Below are 25,837 nucleotides of genomic sequence, written 5' to 3' on the forward strand. Positions count from 1 at the left end.
CGAAGTTATTTTGGTTATTAACAGGTCCACGTCCATAGGGACAGGTGGTTTTGGTGGTAAATTGGGCCTATTAGCTTGGTTTGCTTGATAATTATATCCTATTCCATTTGTTCGAAATCCTTGATTGTATTGGGGATAGTTATATCGGTTCGTTTGAGCAAATGATTGGTGAGGCCGAAAAGTTTGTGGTGCGAACGAGTTCTGTAGATATTTACTTGGTTGTCGATTGGTTGTTTGTTGCCTTGGTGTCAAATTCGTCATGGGCGTTGCGAAATAAGTTGATTCGGGATAGAAAGGTCGGTTGTTATAGTGGTTCATAGTATGCCGAAGAGGACGTAAAGGCGTGTTATTAAAAGATCTATTCACCGTATGCGCGTGGTTCATGCGGAAGGATATATTGTCCAATTTCTGACACAAATGCCATGCTTGTGGTAAAGTGTTTGGCTCGCGAATACTGAGGTGCCTAGGTAAATCTCCGTTAAGTCCGCGGATGAAAGTGTCAAAAGCTTTATGTCTGTATGAGTTTGTCATGGCTCTAATGGACTCGTCACTCAAGTCTAGACAAGATATTTTGTCCAGGATCAGGGATAGGTGTTTGTACATTTTTTGGTAAAATGTTGGTATGTCGTCGTGTCGTTGCGCCAAAGTGGTCATTTGGTATTCGAGTGTACCAATGTCTCTTTTGACTGAGTAGTGCATCATCAGACATTTTTGGTATCTGTGTCCAGTCCAGAGGAGTGCTATAAGATTCTAAGGCGGTATCGGCATCGCCAATAATTTTGTACCGTATAGTATGCAAGATGGCAAAGTACCTAGGTGTCTTTCAACTCCTCGTAGGCTTTAAAAATCCTATCTACCCTTTTTCGCCAGGAGCTGAATTCTCCTGTTCGTCCGGAGAGTTCCCTAAGACATTTTACCATGTCCGGGATTCTGTCTAATTCGGTCACATTTAATAAAATTCCTAAGTTTTGGAGTACTCATATTTTTAAGTACTTCTCTCACAATTCTTTCGATACCAGTATGGTTGGAGGTGGACGGGTTGTCTGGGTTAGAATCTCCATAATCTGTCCTGAGCTGATTTAATTGCTCTACTAATTCGTCTGCGATCCCTGGCATTTTCTATTTTTGTTAAATTTAAAAAAAAAAAATATATTTTTTCCAAATTCTACAAATTTTTTTTTTCTACTTTTTAACTTTTTCTTCAGTATTAAAAATCTATTTTTTTCTTTTCTCAAAATTTTCCAAAATATTCTTTTCAGTCTTTAATTCTTTAAAAATATCTATTTTTTCTTTCCTCAAATTTTACAAAATATGTTTTTTTCCACTCTTTTATTGTTTAAGAAATTCAAATTTTACAAAATATTCATTTCACTCTTTAATTCTTTAAAAATAACTATTTTTCTTTTCCTCAAATTTTACAAAACATTTTTTTCACTCTTTTATTCTTTAAGAAATTCAAATTTTACAAAATATTCTTTTCACTCTTTAATTCTTTAAAAATATCTATTTTTTTCCTCAAATTTTACAAAATATATTTTTCCACTCTTTTATTCAAATTTGACGAATATTCTTTTCACTCCTTTAAAACAAAAAAACTAATTTTTATTTAACAATATTTTTTTGTAATTAATTAATTTGTTAGAAATATCTTAAAAGTAATCTTACATTGATGTCCAGTGCTGCATGTGGATGTTATTGGGCTCTTTGGTAACTTCCTTTTCCTTTTGTACTGGGGTCCTTCGGCGTCACTGCTTTTCCACTTCGTCTCACGCTATTTGTCGTTTTTTTCACTTTTTGATCTAGTTTATCACTCACGACGTTTCGCGTAGCCGTACTTTTTGATTTTCGGGCTTTGAGAACTTTGCGCGTGCTGGTCCCTGCTCGGGCGCCAGTTAAACTCTTTACTCTGGGAAAGAGTAAAAAAGAAATAATTTTTTGGGGAGCTATGCTCCTTTATTGAGCTGCTATTAACAAACTGAACTTCTTAATTATTTCTACCCTACTTACATATATCTAAATGTAGCCGCTGCCGCTCGATACTCTGCTGCTTTTGCCATTCCCACAGGCGGAGTTGTTTACTTTAACGTGAAAGAGCTTTATTAGAAAATATTTTTGTTTATTTTTTTAAAACAAAACATGTGTGTTCTTACTACATATATACAACAAGTTTTATTCAGACCTTTTTTAAATTCAAATTTATGGCTAAATCTGAATTTCAATAAAAGTTCTAGTTTTGGTGTTCTTGCTTTTATTGCATTTATTGTTACCATTGAGTTATTTTTTCGTTAACGCAATAATGCAAGCGTCGACGATTCGTGATATTTTAACAGGCGACGGTTTTTTGAGTTTAAAACAAATTTGTATAAAAAAGTTAATTTCGAAAAAATGTCATTTGAATTGTACTTACATTGAAATTTGAAAAATTGTATTTCAGTACCTTGGGCCCGGCTAAAGCTGATATTAAAATGGTTGTTCAAGAATGTATGCTTGGCTTGGGAGAATTTGCTGTGGATAAACCCAAATCACTTTGTTTGGCAGGACCTTTGAATAACGGAAAAAAATTACTTTCACAAATTATAGCTTTTGAAACTGGTAAGTTATGATGCAAAAAACTACAACATGTCGGCTTATGTGTGACTACCGTTTAGTTGCCGATATAATAAGATATTTATGTAAATGAATAGGTGTATATGTACATATATGAATGTACAAATGTATTAAAGCATTTCTGAACTATAAAAAGGTACTGGCACTGCCGAAGGCAGTCACATATTAGAGATAATTTCAGAATTTCAGTATGTAATTGTTCGTTAGAAATGAAGGAAGACCGAACAGTAGGTGACTAACTTAGAATGAGCGGCTGCACAAACAGATGGGAAAACTGTCAAACTCTTCAGGGGGCAACGGGAAACCCCTGGAGTGCCTATTACCCATGCAATTGAACAAATAATGAAAGTACAACCACAACAACGGCCCTTAGTCTCCGGCAAATATATGGTGATAAGAATCCCCGGAGGTAAAACAAACAAACATCTCAATATTGATACCTGGAACGTCCGCAGTCTCTATGAGGCTGGAAAACTAACCAACAAACTTTCAGAAATTAATCGATTAAATATAGACTTCAAGCATATAGACTTCAAGGATGTCTATATTTAAATAATTAATTTAAGGAGCATTCCATGGAAAATGGTAAATTTCGACCGCCGAACAAATTGTATTTCCGGATGATTATATTAGTGTTAATGTATTTAAAATATATCAATCTTCATTATAAACATCGACCTTTTACTTGACTTCAGTTTGAAGTATCTTTTTTTACAACAAAAAATACCTTATGACCCAGGAAAAAATATAATTTATAAGCAATGGAAAAAAGGAGACGATCAACGAGTAAAACTGAAGACAGAAGAAATCAGTTGTGGAGAGTTACACGAAAACCATATGTCATGTATCACATAAATATAAAAAGAGTACAGCACAAGCATTCCAAAGCGATAAAAATAATGAACATGCAAGAATACTTCAAATTGATTTTGCTATGTCTTATTCTTGCGCATATCAAAACGAGGTGCAGTCAGCTTTATGGAGCAGGGAAAGTGTTACTCTTTTTACCGCTGCTTCATTTTTCATGGCACAATGTAAAACTTTTGTGATATGCTCTGATACAAAGCAAAAAGATAAAGGCAGTATATTCGCCTTCGTGACATATTTGTATAATAAAATTTTTGCAGCAGATTATGGCGAAAGAATTAAAGAAGTTATATGGAGTGATGGTCCTTCTTATGAATTCAAAAATCGTTATATGGTCTCGTTATTGGTATACCTATCTCTCTGAAAGATATAGCAAACAATTTGAATGGAAGTATTTTGCCACTTCCCATGGTAAGGGAGTTGTAGACGGAGCCGGTGGCAATATAAAAATCAAAAAGCCCGTAGCCAAGGAAGCAATACTGTAATCCAAAACGCGAATGATTTCGCAGAAGTTGCTGCCACATTAGTTCCTTCAACATCCATTTTTTATATTTCTGCATCCGAAATAGCTGACAAAATTCGGGATGTTCGTCCCTGGGAATCGTCCAAGCCTATACCCGGAATATCCAAATTTCACGAAATATTAGCAAATGGGCGCGAAGTTACATGTAAAAGCCATGCTCAAGATAACAACAGCATCAAATTTTCCCTTTAGAGAACGTTAAAATCAAAATTTAAGAGATGAATTTCGTACGCGTCCCGTACGAACACAATTTGTCCCGTACGAACATTTGCATTTTTACACTATAAGTCATTTAAACTAAATATGTTTTAAATGTTTTTGTTGTGTTAATAAACTCTAATACAATCACAATCAAATGTAATTTTCGTTTTCTCGTTAATATTATTAGTTTCGCTGAAATTTCACTTAATTCACTATAACTCAGAGTAGTGGTAGACTGGAGCTGTCCCGTAAGAACATATAATTTTTTTTTGATTTTGCAAAGATATGCGAATATTTTAAAGCACGTTTATAGGTTTCGTTTAGAAAACTACCACACAGTATAAGTGCACTAAATAACTCGTTTTAAAAAGTTATGGTTTGTCTATAATTAAGGTTGTAAACTGTAAAAATTCGTACGATCTGTCCCGTACGAACCATGGAATGCTTCTAAACGATAAATACTGGCCGGACTGCGGTGAATTTAAATCAGTGAATACAAAAATTTTCTATTCGGGAAATCAAAATACTAACCATAGAAATGGCGTTGGCATCATCGTTAAGAAAGAAATAGCTAATGTCATAGGGCTCATTCCTAAAAAAGATAGAACACTTTTATTAAAAATTAATGCGAATCCACTCATTATTAATATAATTCAAGTATCATATATGCGCGTACGACAGATAAAAAGAAAGAAGGTTTTATGGATTGTATTGTTGGAAATTTTGACATAGGTGAAAGAAACGAAAGAGGCGACAGACTTGTTCAATTTTGTCAAGAACATAATATGAAAATCTCAAATAAAAGGTTCCATTTACTAGCGCGAAGGTTATACACATAGAAATCACATCAGGATAGCTAACAAAATATTGGGATCGTCTGTTTATAAAGTTACAACTTACCCAGGGGTAGATGTCCCATCAGATTATAATTTATTACTTGCGAAAATTTCTGTAAAACTATCTGTGATTAAAATAAAACAAAACTACTAGATCTAATAAAATTAAAAGAAGACGAAATCGTTAAAAGTGAGTGGACAACCAAAATCAATGACGAGCTCTTTAACATCAGGTTAAATTCTTACGCTGAAGACGCAGAAAGATTATGAGACCATCTTATGGCATTATTCCTTATACTTGCGCAGAAAAGGAATACAAGTATATGAAACTAAAAGCAAGACAGATGAAATACAACAACAACCTACAAAAATAAGGATCAAACAAGATACAGAGAACTTAATATTGAGATTAGACGCCACGCAAAAATTCAATGGATGCACAAGCCAATGTAAAGAAATTGAGATCTCCGAAAACTTCCGTCAATCAAATGTTTATGCACCCCGCAGAATTAACTACTTTAAGTTTCTTTAGTGGTACAGCTCTGACATGCCCTGATTTTCTAAAAAAAAGGCGATCATTTGCTTTGAGGTGCTTCTTTTGCGAAAAACTTTTGTTGGACTAAGCTCGTCTTAGAACACCCATATGCAAAGATCCAAGATTCGTTACCTATTTCTATATCATAGACATGCTTTGAATCACCGCGGCTGAAGTTCTTCAACATTTCTTTACATCAATCGACTTGAGCTCTTTCTTTGGGCAATTGCCAAATTATGCGGTATCCAACGAGAACAAATCTTATTGATGACCAAATGTTCAAGCAATATCGAACGCATGCTGATTCCACTAATGCGCGATTAGTTTGCGATATGTCACATGACAATCTTGCGTTATCAATCGATTGCTTCTGACACAACAACCGTTTTTTGACGGTATTCACGAAATTCATCCTGCAAGGATCGACGGCAACGTTGGAACTCGTTGTACCAGTATTTCACAATGGCTAACTGTTTTTCAACGCCAAAAGTCGAAGTAATAAATCATCGCACGAAAATATTTGCAATGTGAAGATGTTCGGTTTTTTAAAATTGGTTTTTTATTATAAAGGGTGGTTGAATTTCAAGGGTCGATGTTGAATGTGAACCACACCTAAACGTCAAGTTTTTTCTGCATTTCATTTGACATTTTTCAATTTCAGACTAACTCAATTTGAACCATGGAAAGATACATAATCGAGTAATGGTCAGAGTGGTGGCAGGGAATGCCATCAATGAATGACCAATTTTCGAAGAAAATCATCTTTAGTGATGAGGCACATTTTCCCCTCAGTGGATTCGTCAATAAGCAGAATTGCCGCATTTGGGGCGAATGATAATCCAAGAGTGATTGCCGAAAAACCAATGCACCCACAAAGAGTGACTGTTTGGTGCGGTTTATGGGCGGCGACATCATTGAGCCGTATTTTTTCCAAAATGAGGCCGGTCAGACAGTTACTGTGAATAGTGTTCGCTATTGTGAGATGAAAACGAACTTTTTTTATATTGATGTGGACGATATGTGGTTTCAACAAGACGGTGCCACTTGTCACACAGCTAACGAAACAATGTCTCTTTTGCGCTAAAAATTTGATGACCGAATAATCTCACGTCACGCCGATGTCAATTGGCCGCCAAGAGCATGTGATTTGACACCGTTGGACTTCTTTCTTTGAGGTTATTTGAAATAAAAGGTGTACGTCGATAAGCCAGCAATAACTCCAGAGCTAAAGAATGAGATAATTCGGCACATTAACGGCATAGAACTTCAATAATGTCTCAGCGTAATCGAAAATTTGGACCGTCGGATGGAGGTGTGCTGCCGAGGCCGCGACGGCCATTTGGCCGATGTTTTATTCCATGCGTAATTGAGCTATACCAGTATTATCATAGTAAAGAGAAGTGCTAAAAAGATAAAAAAAATTGTATTTTATTCAACATCAACACCGGCCCTTAAAACTTAACCATCCTTTATAACTAGCTCTACCCGGTGCGCGTTGCTACGCCAACAACTTAAATAAATTTAAGAAAAATAACTTTAAAGAAAAATCAGTACACAAATACTCAATTCATTCTAAACCGTTTTATTGATTTTGTTTATTTCGAAAAAAATGTGACATTACAAAGTTTAGTTTCAATTTGATGTTTATTGAAGTTCTGTGGGATACACAATATTTCTTGTTTTTCCATCTGGTGCGTAGACGAATAATTCAGAAGGTTTTGCGACACGTGAGCAAGCCACATAGAGCTGTCCATGGGAGAAGCATGTATTCTCCAAATTTAATCCACACACTTGTAACGATTGTCCTTGTGCTTTGTTAATAGTCATTGCGAAAGAAAGTCGCACCGGGAACTGTAAACGTTTGAATTCGAGTGGCATATCTGTCGGGATCATTGGGATACGTGGCAACAGTACGTCTTCACCTTTTAATTTTCCAGTCAAAATTGTTGCCTCGATAACATTGTTCATCATTTTCTTGACTGAGAGTCTGGTTCCGTTGCAAAGTCGTGGTGTATTTATGTTTCGAAGAAGAATTATGTGTACGCCAATTTTCAATGTAAGAACGTGCGGCGGCATGCCTAGTTGGATAGTTGACAACCTCGTCTTGATTCTCCACAGTATCGATGGACTTATATGTTGTCGTTTCACTGGGTATTCCATGCTGAATGGTGAAGTTGATGGTATTGACATAGATGTTTTTGACTGCTAATATCGGTTGAACGGGGCAGAAGTATGTGGCATCAATGAACATATTCTACAAACCTTCTCCGTGGAAAACTATATACCAATTTTTATAATAATCTGTCCAGTAATTTTTGAGTTCATCGGTGACATACAGACAAACATTCATTTTTATATATAAAGATTTCAGCTTTAAAATTCTATTTGGTATAATATTGGTAGTCGAAAAAGTCAAAATACGGTCATAGATGTATCCTGTATTTCAAAATAAGCTTTATTTTTGTTTTTACCATACCCTAATTAGTTGAGAAATTAGTCGTTAAAGTTTTTTACGGTCACACTGATTGAACGGTATGCCTTCAAAGTCAGCTGATTATCGTGTTCGCTTTGTGCACAGTTTGGTGGAATACATTGAAAAAAGTTTGATTGCTCGAGTTATCCAAATAAAACAAAGAATCTAAATTTAAAGGATGGAAGGCATAGTCCAGGTATATAAGATTATAGTTTAGTAACATTTTTTCAATTATGTGTGGTTTAGATTTTGTATATCGTGTTTTATTCACATGTATTATTTAAATTAGTCTTAACAAGTATAGGTGCATTTCGTATAATAGAACTTCCAAGGCGCACAGAAGTAATCAGAGTTTTAAATGTAGAGTTACTTACTAAAACGTCCACAATAATATGTAACTAACTTTGTTTGCATAAATTTGCCCCTTTTTGATAAAATCGCCTTTTACAGAGGGATATACGTTCGGAAATGTAGAGCTGCTAGATATTTATATCAAAAATAATCGGGCAGAGGTCGCAGTTAAGCAGCATATATTAAAATAAATTGGTGAAAGTCTGAATGAATCTAAGGTAACCCAAATTAATAAAAAAGTACCAGGGTTTGTCAAATATTTTGAAAAACACTGGCCCCATTGTCATCGAGTTATGTCAAGATTTAGAAAAAAACATTCAGAATGGCTTGATAAAAGCCTAGTAATCAACACCGAAATTAATCGTGTATCCGAAAATAAAGTTGGTCATCCAAAAGTGGACTACGAGAATGCTAGCTCCCGACTTAAATGGAAGTTTGCAAAAGAACTTTCGCAAGAACACGAAAACTCGTTACCCTTGCTTTTACATGCTGCTACAGTTTCAGCTAAAAAATCAGAAGATAAAGATATGGTTGCTGTTTTAAAAGCTGCTGCAAAAAGCAAAGATATTTGTAAAATGAAAAGGAAACTTTGTTCGTCTGAGCCCCTACAAATGTCAGCTGACAGTGCTTTAGCATTTTTGTTAGAAAACGGATTTACAAAAGAGCAATATAATAATATAAAACAAAATGCAAAAATACATGGTTATGATATATATCCACCCTATAAGGATTTGTCTAGTTCCAAATTAAAGCTAAGACCAGACGGCATTCAATATTTTGAAGATAAGGCTCAAGTTCCTTTACAACAACTTTTGGACCATACAACTACGCGCATCCTTCAAATGCAACATATACAACGTATACTTCCAAACGTGACACATTGCAAGTTAATTTTCAGGTATTGATATGATGGTTCGACCGGGCACAATATGTACAAGCAGCGTTTTCAAGACCATGGTAATGTGTCTGATTATTCATTGTTCCTAACAACAATTATTCCTTTAGAACTGATTAATGAGACCGATCAAATTATTTGGGTCAATAAAGCACCCCATTCAGTTCGGTTTTGTCGGCCATTGAAGATTGAATTCATCAAGGAAAATCATGCTCTCATTCTAACAGGAAAAGAGTACTTCAATACTGAGATTCGAAATCTGAAATCATATATGTACGGGTATAATGGTAAAAAGATATTTGTGGAATATTTAGGACAAATGACCCTAACTGATCTGAAAGTTTTAAATATATTGTCGGGATCCAACTCATGCCAGTCTTGCCCCATCTGCGGAGCAAAGCCAACACAATTACTTAATATTAAAGATATTAATTCAGAAGTTTTCAAGGCCAAAACACATGCCCTTCAATATGGAATCAGCCCTTTGCATGCTTGGATCCGCTTTTTCGAGTTTGTGTTGAAACTTTCATATAGAGTCGAGATGAAAAAGTGGCACGTTAAAGATTGCGATAAACCTCAATTAATAGCTCGAAAACAATTAATACAAAGGACACTTTTAAAGGAGAGGGGGTTCAATGTAGACAAGCCTATTCCAAACGGCAGCGGAAACTCCAATGATGGCAATACAGCAAGGAGGGCATTTTCTGACGCAGCCTTATTAGCCTCAATTTTAAATGTTGAAGAACAATTACTGAAAAACTTCTATATAATTTTAGTGAGCATTTTCTGTGAGCATGAAATTAGCTCAAGCTCCAGCCGGCTGGATAATATGACAGATGTTTTTAACAGAGCCTTAGATACTTCGGACCCATTTTTGTCCACTATCTTTTTAAAAGAACGACAAAACAAAAATAAAAAGAAAGACATACCAAAAGAAGTTTTCGCGCTGCCTCAATCGCCATCTTTAAATATTTTAACAAATAATGACAAAGATTATCAGGAAGAAGATGAAGAAGATCATGTATATTAGATCAGGACGAAGATGAAGATATTGAACTTGATGTGATTACTTCTGACGAAGAATATATTAAAAGAGAAGAAAACGAAGTTCATATTGGTTACTATTGGTCTCAATAAGCTGTTTGTAAGTTATATATGCAGTTTAAAAATGTACCTAAGCCATTTTGGAAGGGAATTATCCACCCAGACAAATTTAAAATAAAAACAAAGAAATAATTTAATTAATTTTAAATAAATACTTATTGTTTAAGAATGCACAAATTCGCGAAATAAATGAAATATATGGAAACACAAATTTACTATAAATTTACACATTATTCTAAAGATCATGGGGGAAATACCCATTTGGTCCCCCGCCTCTTTTAAAAAAAGGGGTATAAGGGGGGTAGAGGGGGAATTCTACTTTCTAAAAGTGAAAACCTCACTTGGCGGCGGTTTATAGTTTTTAAGTTATTTGAGTTTAAAAATTGTAAAATTGACCAAGAATCCTCCTATTTTGGTTACTACAACCAGCCGAAGTGCTGCCAGACATCGTATAAATAAACAATTTTAGAAGATAATAAATGAATAGAAATACAAAATTTTACAAATTATTTCTATATTATATACGTCTATTCATATATATATATATATATATATGTATATATAGGTATATTTATGGATATATGTATATATTTATATACATATATATATTAATGCTTGATTTTCAGTAAAGTATGTTTGATTGTATGCATTTTGAATATATGATATATATATATGATATATATATTTTTAATTCCAAATTTTCACTATATTATGAATATATGATATATATATATACATATATATATTTAAAAAAAAAAAGAAAAAAAAAGCGCCGCAGGCGAAAATTTGGAATAAAAAATCGCGCGATTTTTTATTCCAAATTTTCACTATATTATGAATATATGGTATATATATATACATATATATATTTAAAAAAAAAGAAAAAAAAGCGCCGCAGCCGAAAATTTGGAATAAAAAATCGTCTATGCTGTCCACAGTATTTTTGCGTAAAACTTTCTTCTGCGTAGGCGGCCTTCGGCCGCACTTCAAAAAAATAACCCTCATCAGTCCAACTCCGGCTACGCAATCCACAGTATTTTTGCGTAGAACTCTTTTTCGCATGGGCGCTTCAAAAAAATAACCCTCATCAGTCCAACTCCGGCTAGGCAATCCACAGTATTTTTGCGTAGTACTCCTTTTCGCGTAGGAATTTTACGTGAAGCTGAACTGTATTTCGAAAATCATATCGATATTGTATTTATATATATTTATGAACTCAATATATACACCTTAGAGGTTGTAAACCCCCATTCCCTCATTATTCTAACAAAAAAGAGTGTGTGGAAATTATGTTCCTATGTTGCTTCGTTTTCAATCGCATTTTGTTTTTTTATTATTTTTTGCTTCTGGTAGCACTCCATTCAGCCATGCTTTTCAGTTATTGTAAATTTAGCTGGCGCGTCAAGTGTTTGCAAGTTATAAATGCAATTTAAATTGTTAATTTATGGTATATATCAATAAAAAGAGTTAAAAACGTGTGTGTATGTTAATGTAGTTTGAATATTTATTAAAATAAATGTGATAAGTGCACTTATTGTATCAAAATTTGGTGAAGGTAAAAGACAAATTTTATCAACAAATAACTTAAAAACTATTATTAACTGAATAGTGTTGGTGCTAGTTTTAGCAAAATAAGCACGAAATCAACATCTCCTGTGAATTTCATTGGAAAATTCGTAATATTTCTCTCGAAACAAGTGATGGGATACTGCATGGAGTCGGAGCCAGATCATGTTCAGGGCGGAGGTGTAGGCGTAATCGAATGAAAAAATTAGCAAAAACCGAAACTCTACTTTAATCTACGTGATTCACCTGCAAAAATTCAAGTCATTATCTTTAAATTTGTGATTTATGCCAAAAAAATTTAAAGAAACCCCATAGTGCATTGTGTCATATCATATGGTGTTAGAAAGGTGACATTTTAAGCTTCATTTAACCAAAAAAAATTAAATTAGGAGAAGTTGCAATAAAGTTATAGCTGTTCAAAAATGAGTGAAAATAATGAAGAAATTCGCTATGTTTTGAAATTTTTGTATAAAAAAGGGAAGAATGCCACGCAAGCCACCAATGAAATTTGTGAGGTTTACGGAGACGATGCTGTATCAGTTCGTGTAGCACAACAATGGTTCGCTCGCTTCCGTTCTGGAAATTTCGATGTGAAAGATGCACCTCGCTCCGGTCGACCTATCGTTGAAAGAGTCGATGAAATTATGGAAAAGATTGACCAGGACCGTCACATAAGCTGCCATGACATCGTCAAGGCACTAAACATTCATCATCAAACGGTTTTGAACCATTTAAAAAAGGCTGGTTACAAAAAGAAGCTCGATGTTTGGGTTCCACATGAATTGTCTGTGAAAAATTTAATGGACCGAATTAACATCTGCGATTCTTTGCTGAAACGAAATGAAATCGAACCATTTCTGAAGCGAATGTTAACAGGAGACAAAAAGTGGATCAAATACGACAATAATGTGCGAAAAAGATCATGCTGCAAGGGTGGTGAAGCTCAACAAATGGTCGCAAAGCCAGGATTGACGCCTCGAAAGGTTGTGCTGTGTGTTTGGTGGGATTGGAAAGGAATCATCCACTATGAGCTGCTCCAGCCTTCTCGAACGATTGATTCTACACTTTACTGTCAACAACTGATGAGATTGAAGCAAGCAATCGAAAAAAAAACGGCCAGAACTGATCAGCAGAAAGGGCGTCGTCTTCCATCAGGACAACGCTAGGCCACACACATCTTTGATGACTCGGCAAAAACTGGGAGAGCTTGGCTGGGAAGTTTTGATGCATCCACCATACAGCCCTGACCTTGCACCATCGGACTACCATTTGTTTCGGTTAATGCAGTACTCCCTTAATGGAGTAAAGTTGGCTTCAAGAGAAGCTGGTGAAAATTACTTGTCGCAGTTTTTCGCCAAGAAACCACAAAAGTTTTACACTGATGGAATAATGTCTCTAGAAGAAAAATGGCAAAAGGTGGTCGACCAAAATGGTACATATTTGATTTAATAAAGCTCATTATAAATATAAAAAAATGAGTTGAAGTTTGATTAGAAATACGAAAAGATTTTTTCGACTACCCAATATAAAATTGAGTGACGATTTGAAGGTAGCCAAGACTTAGACTTAATTTAGTTTTCATAGAAATTTAGAGCTTGTTATTCTGCACGTCATCACAATTGCACCAGCATATGGTATTTTCGATCGTCCATGTTTGCAATATTTTGTGTGCTTTGCCTTTATTTTCGCTTTGACGCTTTTTCATGTCTACGACAATTTTTCCAAAAAAAACAATTGCTATTAGTGGTCGGGTTTACCACCTATCGGGCAGCTTCGAATTGCGATAGCTGTCACAATTAGGCAGGTGCCATACAGTACAGAGGAGTATAGCGTCTAATACTTGGTAGTTGCCGATCAGAGCGATCCAACTTCCGGCAGGATCAGCGGTCACCAATTACAACGGGCTGTAGCCGCAGAACCCTCAGACACTCTGAGACTGAGGAGTCGACCGACTGCGGGAGGATCAAACTCACAATTCTAGCGCCTTTCGGACACCTCAGTGGCTAGGATGATCTGAAGAGCGCGGGGTAAAATAGATCCTGCGTTATTTGGGTGTGGTAAAACCTAAGGCGGCCGCCGTAGCGGAATGGGATGTACGCGCCAATTATATATATATATATATACTAGGAGAAGAAGCTCGGCAACACCAATTATATAAATATATATATTATATATGTATATGTATATGTATATATATATAACTCCAGAACCAGCTAGTAAACAATCAGCGGATTCCATACCCGTTACAAAGCAGAAGCAACAGGTATTCAACTCCAAGATGTAAGCGGCACATCCAGCATCGTCCACCGACAACACATGAATTACTCGGACGCTCTCAAAGGCATTCGTCTGGCAGTGCTGCCAAAAAGCAATCCTGCAACTGGACATGAAAAGGGGAACCTGTCAAGGTATAATTCCCAAGATTCATTCGGGAAAATAACTGGGGGCGGCATAGATACCCACGACGTAGAAGCTATTGGAGGAGCTGGATCTGAGAAAATCTGATAGTGCTTCGATTGCGATATAATTATACATGTAAGCCTGACAAAGAGATGGTATGATGAGGTGGGTTAGAATATAGATCACTCCGCCATCTTTCCCTTCACCAGAAAAAGATCTTTACCAAGAATGAGAGATTTCAATATGAACGGAGTGGCTATTGAAATGGCTTTATCCTGGACGCCAAGCTTAACTGAAACAGAAATGCCCAAAGCAATTAAAGCTTCACAGTGCGCAAACGATTATCAGAGAAATCCTGTGCTTATAGGTCAAAAATTCTGAAATGGATGTACACCATGATAATTAGGCCAAGGAAAAAATATCGAGCGGTTGCTTTGGAGCTGCCTTTCTACATATAAAGGGTGATTTTTTAGCTATTATCTTTTTAAACAGTTGGCTTAAACAGCTGACGCACGTTTCGTGTTTTGTTTCACCGTCAAACATCTTCAGTTTGGTTTATAATTTAACCACGAATAGTCTTACAAACGAACAACGCTTGCAAATCATTGAATTTTATTATAAAAATGCGTGTTCTGTTAAGAAAGTTTAAAGTCGAAAAATTGTGTTCAGTTACGAAGTTAATTTTTGGATCAATGTGTACGTAAATAAGCAGAATTGTCGATTTTGGAGTGAAGATCAGCCAGAAAAATTGCAAGAGCTACCAATGTATCCAGAAAAAGTCACAGTTTGGTGCGGTTTATGGGCTTGAGGTATCATTGGACCGTACTTCTTCAAAGATGCTGCGAATCGTAACGTAACTGTGAATGGTGAGCGCTACCGTGAAATGATATCCAACTTTTTTTTGCCCAAAATGCAAGTGTTTGACTTGCATGACATGTGGTTTCAGCAAGACGGTGCCACATGTCTCACAGCACGCGTAACAAAGGACTTGTTGAGGGGCGAGGTCGGTGAACATTTTATTTCACGTTAGGGACCTGTCAATTAGTCACCCAGATCGTGCGATATAATGCCTTTAGATTATTTTTTGTGGGGCTATGTTAAAGCTCATGTCTATTCAGACAAGCCTACTTCAATTAACGCATTGGAAGACAACATTAAAGCATTTATATGTGAGATACCGGCCGAAACATTGGAAAGAGTATGCCAAAATTGGACTAAGCGGATGGACCATTTGAAGCGCAGTCGCGGTCAACATTTGCATGAAATAATCTTCAAACATTAAATTTTATGGACTGTACTATCGATTTAAATAAAAATTTCGTGCATTTTTCTGAATTTTACGAGTGTTTTTTTTTGAAAAACTTTCCTATAGCTCTTAAAAAATCACACTTTATATAGTACGGGCAGTCTAAGCTTCCGCACATGGCATAGTCCTGCATTACCAGGGCGATGTGCGCCTACCCAATAGCTGCATTGTGGAGCAACATCAAGACGCAGATCACAAATAGGAGCAGGAGGTCGGCCAAACACCCATAAAGGATCTAAGCGCCAATTACACATACATTACTTATAGTTCGGAGAAAAAGAAATCCATTATTTTTGCATAAAATTGTTTTATGGTCGATCTTTAGCTCCTGGGCGTTGCTACAACTATTAACATGCCAGTCAACTTCGATTATTTCTGTTATTTTATCGACATTATTGACATTTTATTTAACATCAAAAATTACTGAACGGAATCGACGAAACAAAATTGAACGTTACAGTATCAGCACCATAAACACCATTCACAGTTTCATCGACTTGGATTGCATTTTCGAAGAAAAGCTGTAAAATGTACTGAACTCAAAACTGAATGGCACAAACATGGAACAAAGAGCAAACAAACGAGTTTTTAGAATAAGCCAAATCTCACGTATAAAAATGTTTTCATCAGCTTTTTCACATTGACATTAAGAATGTGATAGAAACTTTGCTCTGAGCATTCTCGAATATTTCCAACAATGATTGTCATATGATTGGTCATATAACTGTTATAATACGTTCACATATGCATTAATCACCTATAAATCCACCAAATTAATCTACCTGTTCACATGTGGCAGATTACCTGCAAAATCTACAATCAGCTGTCAATACTGTTTTGAGAGGTTTTTCTTCATAGAAATTATTTTGGTGGAATATTTCGGTGTTTTTGGTTTCTTTAATTATTATTAACGATATGAAGTAAATACAAGGAGAAGGAATAGCTAATTTAATTGCGCAATTAATTGGCTGCTAATAATTTACTGAGGTTGCAAAAAATTTTGGCAGCAGGATATTTAATATTACATTTTATAATAAGTAATAAGAGGATAAAACGTTTATGGACACAGTTTTTTTTTTTTATGTTTCTCCTTACATTCGTAATAATAATTATCGATAACACAGAAAACACATTGCTGTATGTCAATAAGTATCGTTATTATCTTCTTCTTCTTAATTGGCGCGATAACCGCTTACGCGATTTTGGCCGAGCTTAACAAAGCGCGCCAGTCGTTTCTTTCTCGTGCTAACCGGCGCCAGTTGGACACACCAAGTGAAGCCAAGTCCTTCTCCACCTGATCTTTCCAACGCAGAGGAGGCCTTCCTCTTCCTCTGCTACCACCAGCTGGTACCGCATCGAATACTTTCAAAGCCGGAGCGTTTGAATCCATTCGGACGACATGACCCAGCCAACGAAGCCGCTGGATCTTTATTCGCTGCGCTATGTCTATGTCGTCGTAAAGCTCATACAGCTCATCGTTCCATCGCCTGCGATATTCGCCGTTGCCAACGTGCAAAGGTCCGAAAACCTTACGCAGAATCTTTCTCTCGAACACTCCAAGTGTCGCTTCATCGGATGTTGTCATCGTCCAAGCTTCTGCGCCATAAGTTAGGACGGGCATGATGAGAGTCTTGTAGAGTGTTAGTTTTGTTCGTCGAGAGAGGACTTTACTGCTCAGTTGCCTACTTAGTCCAAAGTAGCACTTGTTGGCAAGAGAGATTCTACGTTGGATTTCAAGGCTGACTTTGTTATCGGTGTTAATGCTGGTTCCTTAATAAACGAAGTCTTTTACAACCTCGAAATTATAACTGTCTACAGTGACGTGGGTGCCGATACGCGAGTGCGTCGACTGTTTGTTTGAAGACAGGAGGTACTTCGTTTTGTCCTCGTTCACCACCAAACCCATTCGCTTTGCCTCTTTATCCAGTTTGGAGAAGGCAGAACTAACAGCGCGGTTGTTAAGGCCGATGATATCAATATCATCGGCATACGCCAACAATTGTACGCTCTTATAAAATATTGTGCCTGAGCGATTAAGTTCTGCGGCTCGTACGATGCTCTCCAACATCAGGTTAAAGAAGTCACACGACAGCGAGTCACCCTGTCTGAAACCTCGTTTGGTATCAAACGGCTCGGAGAGGTCCTTCCCAATTCTGACGGCGCTGCTGGTGTTGAGCAACGTCATCTTACATAGCCGTATTAGTTTTGCGGGGATACCAAATGCAGCCATAGCGGCATACAGGTAACTCCTTTCCGTACTGTCGAATGCAGCTTTGAAGTCGACGAAAAGATGATGTGTGTCGATTCTCCTTTCATGGGTCTTTTCCAAGATTTGGCGTATTGTGAATATTTGGTCGATGGTAGACTTTCCAGGTCTGAAGCCACACTGATAAGGTCCAATCAGCTGGTTGACGGTGGGCTTCAGCCTTTCACACAATACGCTCGCTAGAACCTTATAGGCGATATTTAGAAGACTAATCCCGCGGTAATTGGCACAAATTGCAGGATCGCCCTTCTTATGGATTGGGCAGAGCATACTTAAATTCCAATCGGCAGGCATGCTTTCATCCGACCATATTTTGCAAAGGAGCTGATGCATGCACCTTACCAGCTCCTCGCCGCCATGTTTGAATAGCTCAGCCGGCAGTCCGTCGGCGCCCGCGACTTTGTTGTTCTTTAGCCGCGTTATCGCTATTCTCACCTCGTCATGGTCGGGTAACGGAACGACAATTCCGTCGTCAACGATTGGGGTATCGGGATCTTCACATTCTCTATGACATGCGCAGCTGTCACCGTTTAACAGGTTCGAGAAGTGTTCCCTCCATAATTTAAGATTGCTCTGCACGTCAGTCACCAGATCGCCGTCTTTGTTCTTACAGGACAACGCCCCGGTCTTAAAACCTTCTGTAAGCCGCCGAACTTTCTGGTAGAATTTTCGGGCGTTGTTCCTATTGGCCAGCATCTCAAGCTCCTCGCACTCACGTATTTCGGCCTCTCGTTTCTTCTGTCGGATAATACGTCTCTCTTCCTTTTTCAGCTCTCTGTAGCGATCCCACATGGCTCGCGTTGCGCCCGATCGCAGCGTGGCTCTATAGGCGGCATCTTTTCTTTCGGCGGCAGCATGACATTCCTCGTCGTACCAATTGTTTTTTCAGGCTCGCCGGAATCCGATTTCTTCTTCGGCGGCGGTACGTAGGGAACGAGAAATGTTGCTCCATTGCTCGCGCATGCCGGTGTGTTGGGCAGTGCTCTCCGAGAGCAGGAGTGAGAGTCGAGTGGCGAATCTTCTGGCTGTCTGTTGTGATTGCAGCTTTTCGATGTCGAACATTCTTTGCGTAGGTAGATGTACGTTTTTTGCTGCACAGAGGCGTGTGCGCAGTTTGGCTGCAACAAGGTAATGATCCGAGTCGATGTTGGCTCCTCGGATCGTACGTATATCTAATACACTAGAAGCGTGTCTTCCATCTATCACAACATGATCGATCTGGTTTCGCGTTTTTCGATCAGGAGACAGCCAGGTAGCTTGGTGTATCTTTTTATGCTGGAATCTGGTGCTGCAGACTACCATGTTTCGGGCCCCGGCGAAGTCGATCAGCCTCTGTCCGTTACCGGATGTTTCGTTGTGCAGGCTGAATTTTCCGACTGTGGGACCAAAAATTCCCTCCTTGCCCACCCTGGCGTTGAAGTCGCCAAGCACGATTTTAATGTCGTGGCGGGGGCAGCGCTCATAGGAACGTTCCAAGCGCTCATAGAAAGAATCCTTGGTCGCATCGTCCTTTTCTTCCGTCGGGGCGTGGGCGCAAATTAGCGAGATGTTAAAAAATCGCGCTTTGATGCGGATTATTGCGAGACGCTCGTCCACCGGAGTGAACGACAGTACTTGGCGACGAAGTCTCTCTCCCACAACCAATCCGACACCGAATTTGCGCTCCTTTACATGGCAGCTGTAGTAGACGTCGCAAGGTCCTATGTTTTTCTTACCTTGCCCCGTCCATCGCATCTCTTGGATGGCAGTGATGTCAGCCTTTACTCTCACGAGGACATCAACCAGCCGGGCAGAGGCACCTTCCCCATTAAGGGACCGGACATTCCAGGTGCATGCCCTCAAATCGTATTCCTTATTTCGTTTGCAGGGGTCGTCATCAGTGTTGGAAGTTCTCATCCGAGGCTTTGTTGCTGTTTTCATTGGGGGGGCTTTTTAAGTGGCGGGTCCCAAACCCAGCGCACAACCAGCTATGCTGGGATGCTTCGCCTTCTCGCCATCGTTATTATCTAGGATTATTTTATAATCACCGGATTTACACACGGAGGCATCTGGAAGGGAGACACTGGAAATTCTCTTTTCATGTCTCATTCGCGGCCACACGGGCAAAATTGTTTTCGCCAACATTTTGACGTTTACTACTTTAGCATCTTCTGGTTCGAATATATTCTACTACCCGCTAGCATGTAAAGGGGAAAACGTTCGACAACAATTTCTTAAATATATGAATGAAAAATTGAAACTGATTAAATAATATATAATTTGATGTTTTTTTTATTGAAATATATTTATAAATTCTTGTATTTGAATAAAAAAAATTAAATTAAAAACACTTCATATGTAAATAATTAACTTAAAATTAACTCGAGTATCTAGAAATGCGGGGAAAAATTAGAAATCAACATAAACATGCCCCATAACTATTTTAAATTATACCTACTGTCCTAGCAAAAATAATCGTGCATTTCCCAAGCAGGGTTCGGATCTTTGCCATCGTTGTTATCTTCCGTTTGATTGAAAACCAACACATAACTTAGAACTTTCTTCCACAAAAGAAGAAAACGAATGAAGCAACCGTCAAAAATTCCTTTAAGATAAGAAATACGAATAAGAAGAGCTGTACTGGCACAGGAGACAAATTCCCTTCTCTCTTCCGCGGACGTCCTTCACCACCGAACAAAATGTTTCCCTTCCAAATGTTTCCGTGTGTAAATGGGCACAATCTCAGATTTTGGGAGGGAAATTTTGTATGGGAAATCGCGCTTTTTAATTACGGACTTTGAGTTAAATGCGAAAAAGTAGATCATCTATGTAGATACTTATGTGTATATGTGAACTATTATTATTACTGCTCACGCTGGGTACCTATTTACATATACAATTTATACATGTAGTCAGCTCCTTTGCGTGTATTGAATGTGACTACTACGGATGTAAAATTCCATACATAACAAAAGCCCATATATACTCGTGAGCATGTATATGTACACCATACCTTTAAGTCATTTAATGGTAGATCAAAATTACTATAGTACATGAATACTCACATTAAAATTATTGAAAAAAAAAAGTTTAAATTACAAACCTTAAACATCTAATAATAATAGTGCAGCTTTAGTCGTTCATCGTTTATGAATTACATTTTTATTACATATCATACAATGGTACTTACCTTTTATAACGCCAATTCTATAAAATCGACTTTTGGGCGGTCACACTCTTCATTTTACGCGCTCTAGTTATACGCATAAAACATAGCGAATAATCTTTTTATTATAATCTGGTGGATAATTTCATGGCATTTATTTTTTGAATATGATATCCGGCGTTTGTCCGCCGCGATTACGAGCTACGTGATACATGGTGACTTGAAAAATGTAATAAATCGATTGTTAAGCGCGATCTATGGCAAGATGTGCCGTCTTGTTCGAATCAAATGTCGTCGAAATTTAGCTAGTTAATTATTGGAAACAAAAATTCAGTCAGCATGGCTCGATAGCGTTCATCATTCACAGTTAGCAGCTCCTTCCTCATTTCGAAAGAAATAAAAACCAATGTTGCCGCCCTACGTGCTCTACGAACTTCGCGAACAGATTTTTGGCTTGGCAAACCTTACTGAACAGTAATGTTAACACAGTTTGCCATTATCAGCTGCCAAACCATAGATATCGAATGCGATAGTTCTCATGCAGCTAAAAACCACCCGACAAAAAATGACACGAACAAAGAAACCGCGTTTTGCTTTTCAAAATTAGCTTTTCTCATCAACGTAATTTCCATCAAGAACAGCGCAATCATTCCAGCGCCACTCTAAAATTTCAATATTACTTTTGTAGAACAATTTATCTTTTGCCTCGAAATTGGCCTCAGTTTCAGCGAAAGCCTCTTCATTCGAGCAAAATTTCTTATCGGCGAGCATTTATTAGGTCTGCGATTAGCGAGTAGTCATTAGGAGCCAAATCTGGTGAATATGGTGGATGTGGGAGCAATTCGAAGTTCAATTCATGTAGCTTTGCCATTGTTTTGATTGGCTAGTTACACGTTGTCTTGATGAAACAAAACAGTAAGCAAATGCCGCACCCATTTTGAACAGAGCTATCTCATAGTAAAATGATTATGCAATATAAAGTCAACACGTTCTTTTGATATCCTTACGATGTCAGCTAACCCACGCAACTTAACTTCTCGATGATTCAAAACGTATTTGTGATTTGTACCTTTTGTTTAATGTTTTCTGGTCTTACCGCCGTCTTTGGACACCCACTGCGTTGTGCATCATCGGTGTCTCTACGACAACGTTTGAAGTCAGCAAACCATCGTTTTGTTGCTGTTTCTGATGGAGCGGAGTCCCCATAACACTTTTCAAGCCATGGCTTCGCTTGAACGGTATTTTTACCCATCAAGAAGCATTGTAGAATTAATAACAAGAATTAATAACAAATAAATAACAATAAAATAACAAAAATGGGTTCTCTCTTAGCAATAATTCACGAACTTATGTATAGAATATCATAAAATTTTAACAGCTGTCTTTAGGGTTAGAATTAACTGGAAAAGAGGTGAATAATAAAACTAGTGCCTTCTATGTGTTAGGCCCGGGACTATTCAGCCCATGTGTTAGTTTCAAAATCTTTGAAGGCAAATAAGTGAAAGAAACCTTGGGAACTCATAAGTAATCGGGCGTTAATTTGCCTTGGTGGCGAGAAAAGTTTACACTCACCTAGAAACCTAGATATCCCTTCTCAGTTCCTGTGATGTGGTAATCCTAAAATTAAGCGGTTGTGCTAAATAGGTTTTTTAAAACTGGACATAGGCACTTCTATAAGCATGCATATGTATTTGTGTGTGTATATTGAATGGAAGATGGCTTATGATAAACTTGTTCATGGTAAGGTAAGTTACGCCATGTAGTAGTTAAGCACAAGCTCAACTTCGATATGTATTTTGACCCGCCGTAACCGAATGGGTTGGTGCGTGACTACCATTCGGATTTCAGAGAGAGAACATTGGTTCGAATCTCGGTGAAAGACCAAAATGCAGGAAAATTTTTTTCTAAAAGCGGTTGCCCCTCGGCAGGCAATGGCAAACCTCCGAGTGTATTTCTGCCATGAAAAAGCTCCTCATAAAAATATCTGCCGTTGTGGAACAACATCAAGACGCACACCACAAATAGGAGGAGGAGCTTCGCCAAATACACAAAAAGGGTGTACGCGCCAATTATATATATATATATAATATTTATTTATTTACTCATATATAAATACACATATATTATATTTTTATATGATGCAGATGCGGTGTTTATGAATCTTAGTCCAGAAAAAACCCAGGCTTTTGGCAATAAAGACTTGAATTACTTAATGCATGTAATTATGAAAGTTGCTAAAGCTTTCCAGCCAACTATAATTTTCATACAAGATGTACACAGAATATTTTGGAAAAAGGTCCCAAAAGATCAAGAATATTTAAATCCTCGATTACTTCAAAAAGCAATATCCACTAAGATATTAAAACCAATAAAAAAAGAGGATAAGATATTGCTTTTGGGTACGACTGACGCCCCTTGGTCTGCAAAACCAAAAATGAAACGAATTTTTCAAAAGGTTTTATTGATACCTAAATGTGATTATGGCACCAGTTTTTTGCTTTGGCTAGAACTTTTAACAAATTTCGCTGGCGAAGATTCCGTCGATGATTATGTTTATTCTGCACTGGCAAAAGTTTTGCAAAATTACAACTCTGGCGATATAACGGATAATGTAGCTGAAACTTTAAATGTCCGACGGCGCATGAAATTGAAATCAGCACCTTTAAATCCTTTCGAATTCATAGAACATTTTATTGGTAGAAATCCACCAATATTCCCTCCTGAAGAGAAGGTACGTGCATACGTATTTGTTTGGTATAACAGAGTTCAAGATTGACTTTTTTTCTAGTTACTGGAGAAGTTTCTGAAATGGTATCAAAGAGCCAACAAGCTATGTATTGTAAGAAGGAAGTTTTTGAAGAAAAAAGAACAAAAAAATCAGAAGCGAAGATGATTTTCATGCGCACATAAATATAGGTACATACGGATAAGTATGCTACGATCAAGAATTAAGTTATTCATGTGGTGAGTAGCTTTTAAAAAATTCCGTGGAAGATAAAATTAAGAACGCTTGTTTAATTAGATTAAAACAAATTGTCATTACGAAACGACAACACCAAATGACGTACAAATTTGTATACATTCATATTTTCACCCAATGACGGTTATTATATGATGGAATTCCCTTCCCACAGCTCGCAGGCCGCGCCACCACTCTCATTCGTCACTAATAATCGAATATTTGCTTAAATTTAATCTAAAAAATCTTAGTTTTTCCTATTTCCCAATATTTATAGCACACTCTACACTTCATAATCCGCATAAGCTGTTCAACTATGACCCAAATGCAAAGTTCAAAAACGGTTTGAGATAGAAAATTAATACAAATAATTTTGATTGATATTTTTCTGATTGGTTGTTGTGATTTTATTCAACGAGGCATAGCAACGGATGCCGGGTATTGTAATATTATGGTTATTAATGAAAAATTATTTTCTATGAAATTATTGTTTATAATTCTTTTATATAAATATCCTAAATCCCTCAAAACTACTTCTACGCGAGCGGGGCCGCGGGTTAAAGCTAGTTTACAATATATACATGCTGTCAAAAAAATATCGGGCATTGTTCGTTTAAAAAGCGCGCGTTACACATACTATGTCTAAATTTTTTTTGCTGGAATGATGGTACAACTGTCTTATATAGTGTCCCAGAGTTTCAGCGTGATCAGTGAATTAGCTTATTTTTGGCATTTAATTACATCAGTCAACTACAGGTGTGCTCTGTGATTTTCACTATGCAAAGAATTTGTCTTAAAATTTTCTTTTTTGAACGGGATTTCGTGTTCTGAATCGTTGAAAATGTTGCAGAAAGTTCATGGCGTGTAGGCCTTGTCAAAAACACGGGTCTACGAGTGGTATAAGGCCTTTGCCGAGGGTCGTGAAGTCGTGGAAGATTTGCCCCGATCTGGTGGCCCATTACCGTCTTCAACGCATGAAAACGTCGACAAAGTCAAGGAAATGGTGCTGGAAAACCATCATTTAAGTTTAAGGGAATTTGTTGAATTTGTTGAATTTCTTTCAAAACATTCATCGGAAGAAGGTGGCTGAAGACATGCTTGAGCAAGTGAATTCGGATCCAACGTTTATCCCTCGTATCATAACAGGACATGAGTGTATGAGTTTGACATGCAAACCAGTCAACAGGCGCTTAATTGGGGCTATCCACAGGAGCCGAAATCCAAAAAACCACGTCAAAGTCGTTTTCTTTCATTATCATGGTGTTGTGCACTCGGAATTCGTTCCAAATGGTTCTGCGGTACATAGAGAATATTATTTGGAAGTTATGCGACGTTTAAGAGAGAATGTGTGTAGGAAGGCCCAATTTGTGGAAAGAAAGCACATGGGTCTTGCACCACGATAACGCACCGTCTCACAAGATTTATATTGTGAACAGTTTTTTAATCAAAAACTTGACAAATATCATCGAAAAACCACCGTATTCACCAGGTTTAGCCCCCTGTGACTTTTCCTTTTCCCAAAATTTAAATTGCCACTCCACAGGCGCCGCTTTGAGTCGATAGAGGACATTAAGAAGAATTCGGTGAAGGAGCTGAAGGAGTTCTCTTCAAACGCGTTTAAAAGTGCTTTGATGACTGTGCTGATCGTTGGCATATGTGGATGAATAGAGCCTATTTTGAAGGCGACAAAATAAATTTTGATGATTAAACAATTATTATGCGTTTAATTGAACAATTCCCGGTACATTTTTCACAGAATGTATGTGCACAGTAATTTCAGTTTTGGTTGAGTTCTTCTATTTG

At 37.3% G+C, this 25,837-nt stretch overlaps 1 protein-coding gene across 2 annotated transcripts in view; it reads left to right on the forward strand.

Moving 5' to 3' along the window:
- The window catches only part of LOC128861198 (IQ and AAA domain-containing protein 1-like), a 217,174-nt gene that overhangs the window by 93,113 nt on the left and 98,224 nt on the right, over positions 1-25,837 (forward strand). Inside the window, exons 6-9 of one of the 2 annotated variants that reach the window (XM_054099150.1) lie at positions 2,435-2,592; positions 23,220-23,806; positions 23,864-24,039; positions 24,098-24,347. In XM_054099150.1, the coding sequence (XP_053955125.1) occupies positions 2,435-2,592; positions 23,220-23,806; positions 23,864-23,968 (850 nt within the window). In that variant the 3' untranslated portion in view covers positions 23,969-24,039; positions 24,098-24,347. Of the gene's footprint in view, positions 1-2,434; positions 2,593-23,219; positions 23,807-23,863; positions 24,040-24,097; positions 24,348-25,837 lie in introns of those variants that run through there. The other variant, XM_054099149.1, reaches the window with a different exon arrangement.

Source organism: Anastrepha ludens, chromosome 4, assembly GCF_028408465.1.
Source record: "Anastrepha ludens isolate Willacy chromosome 4, idAnaLude1.1, whole genome shotgun sequence".
NCBI classification, from domain to species: domain Eukaryota; kingdom Metazoa; phylum Arthropoda; class Insecta; order Diptera; family Tephritidae; genus Anastrepha; species Anastrepha ludens.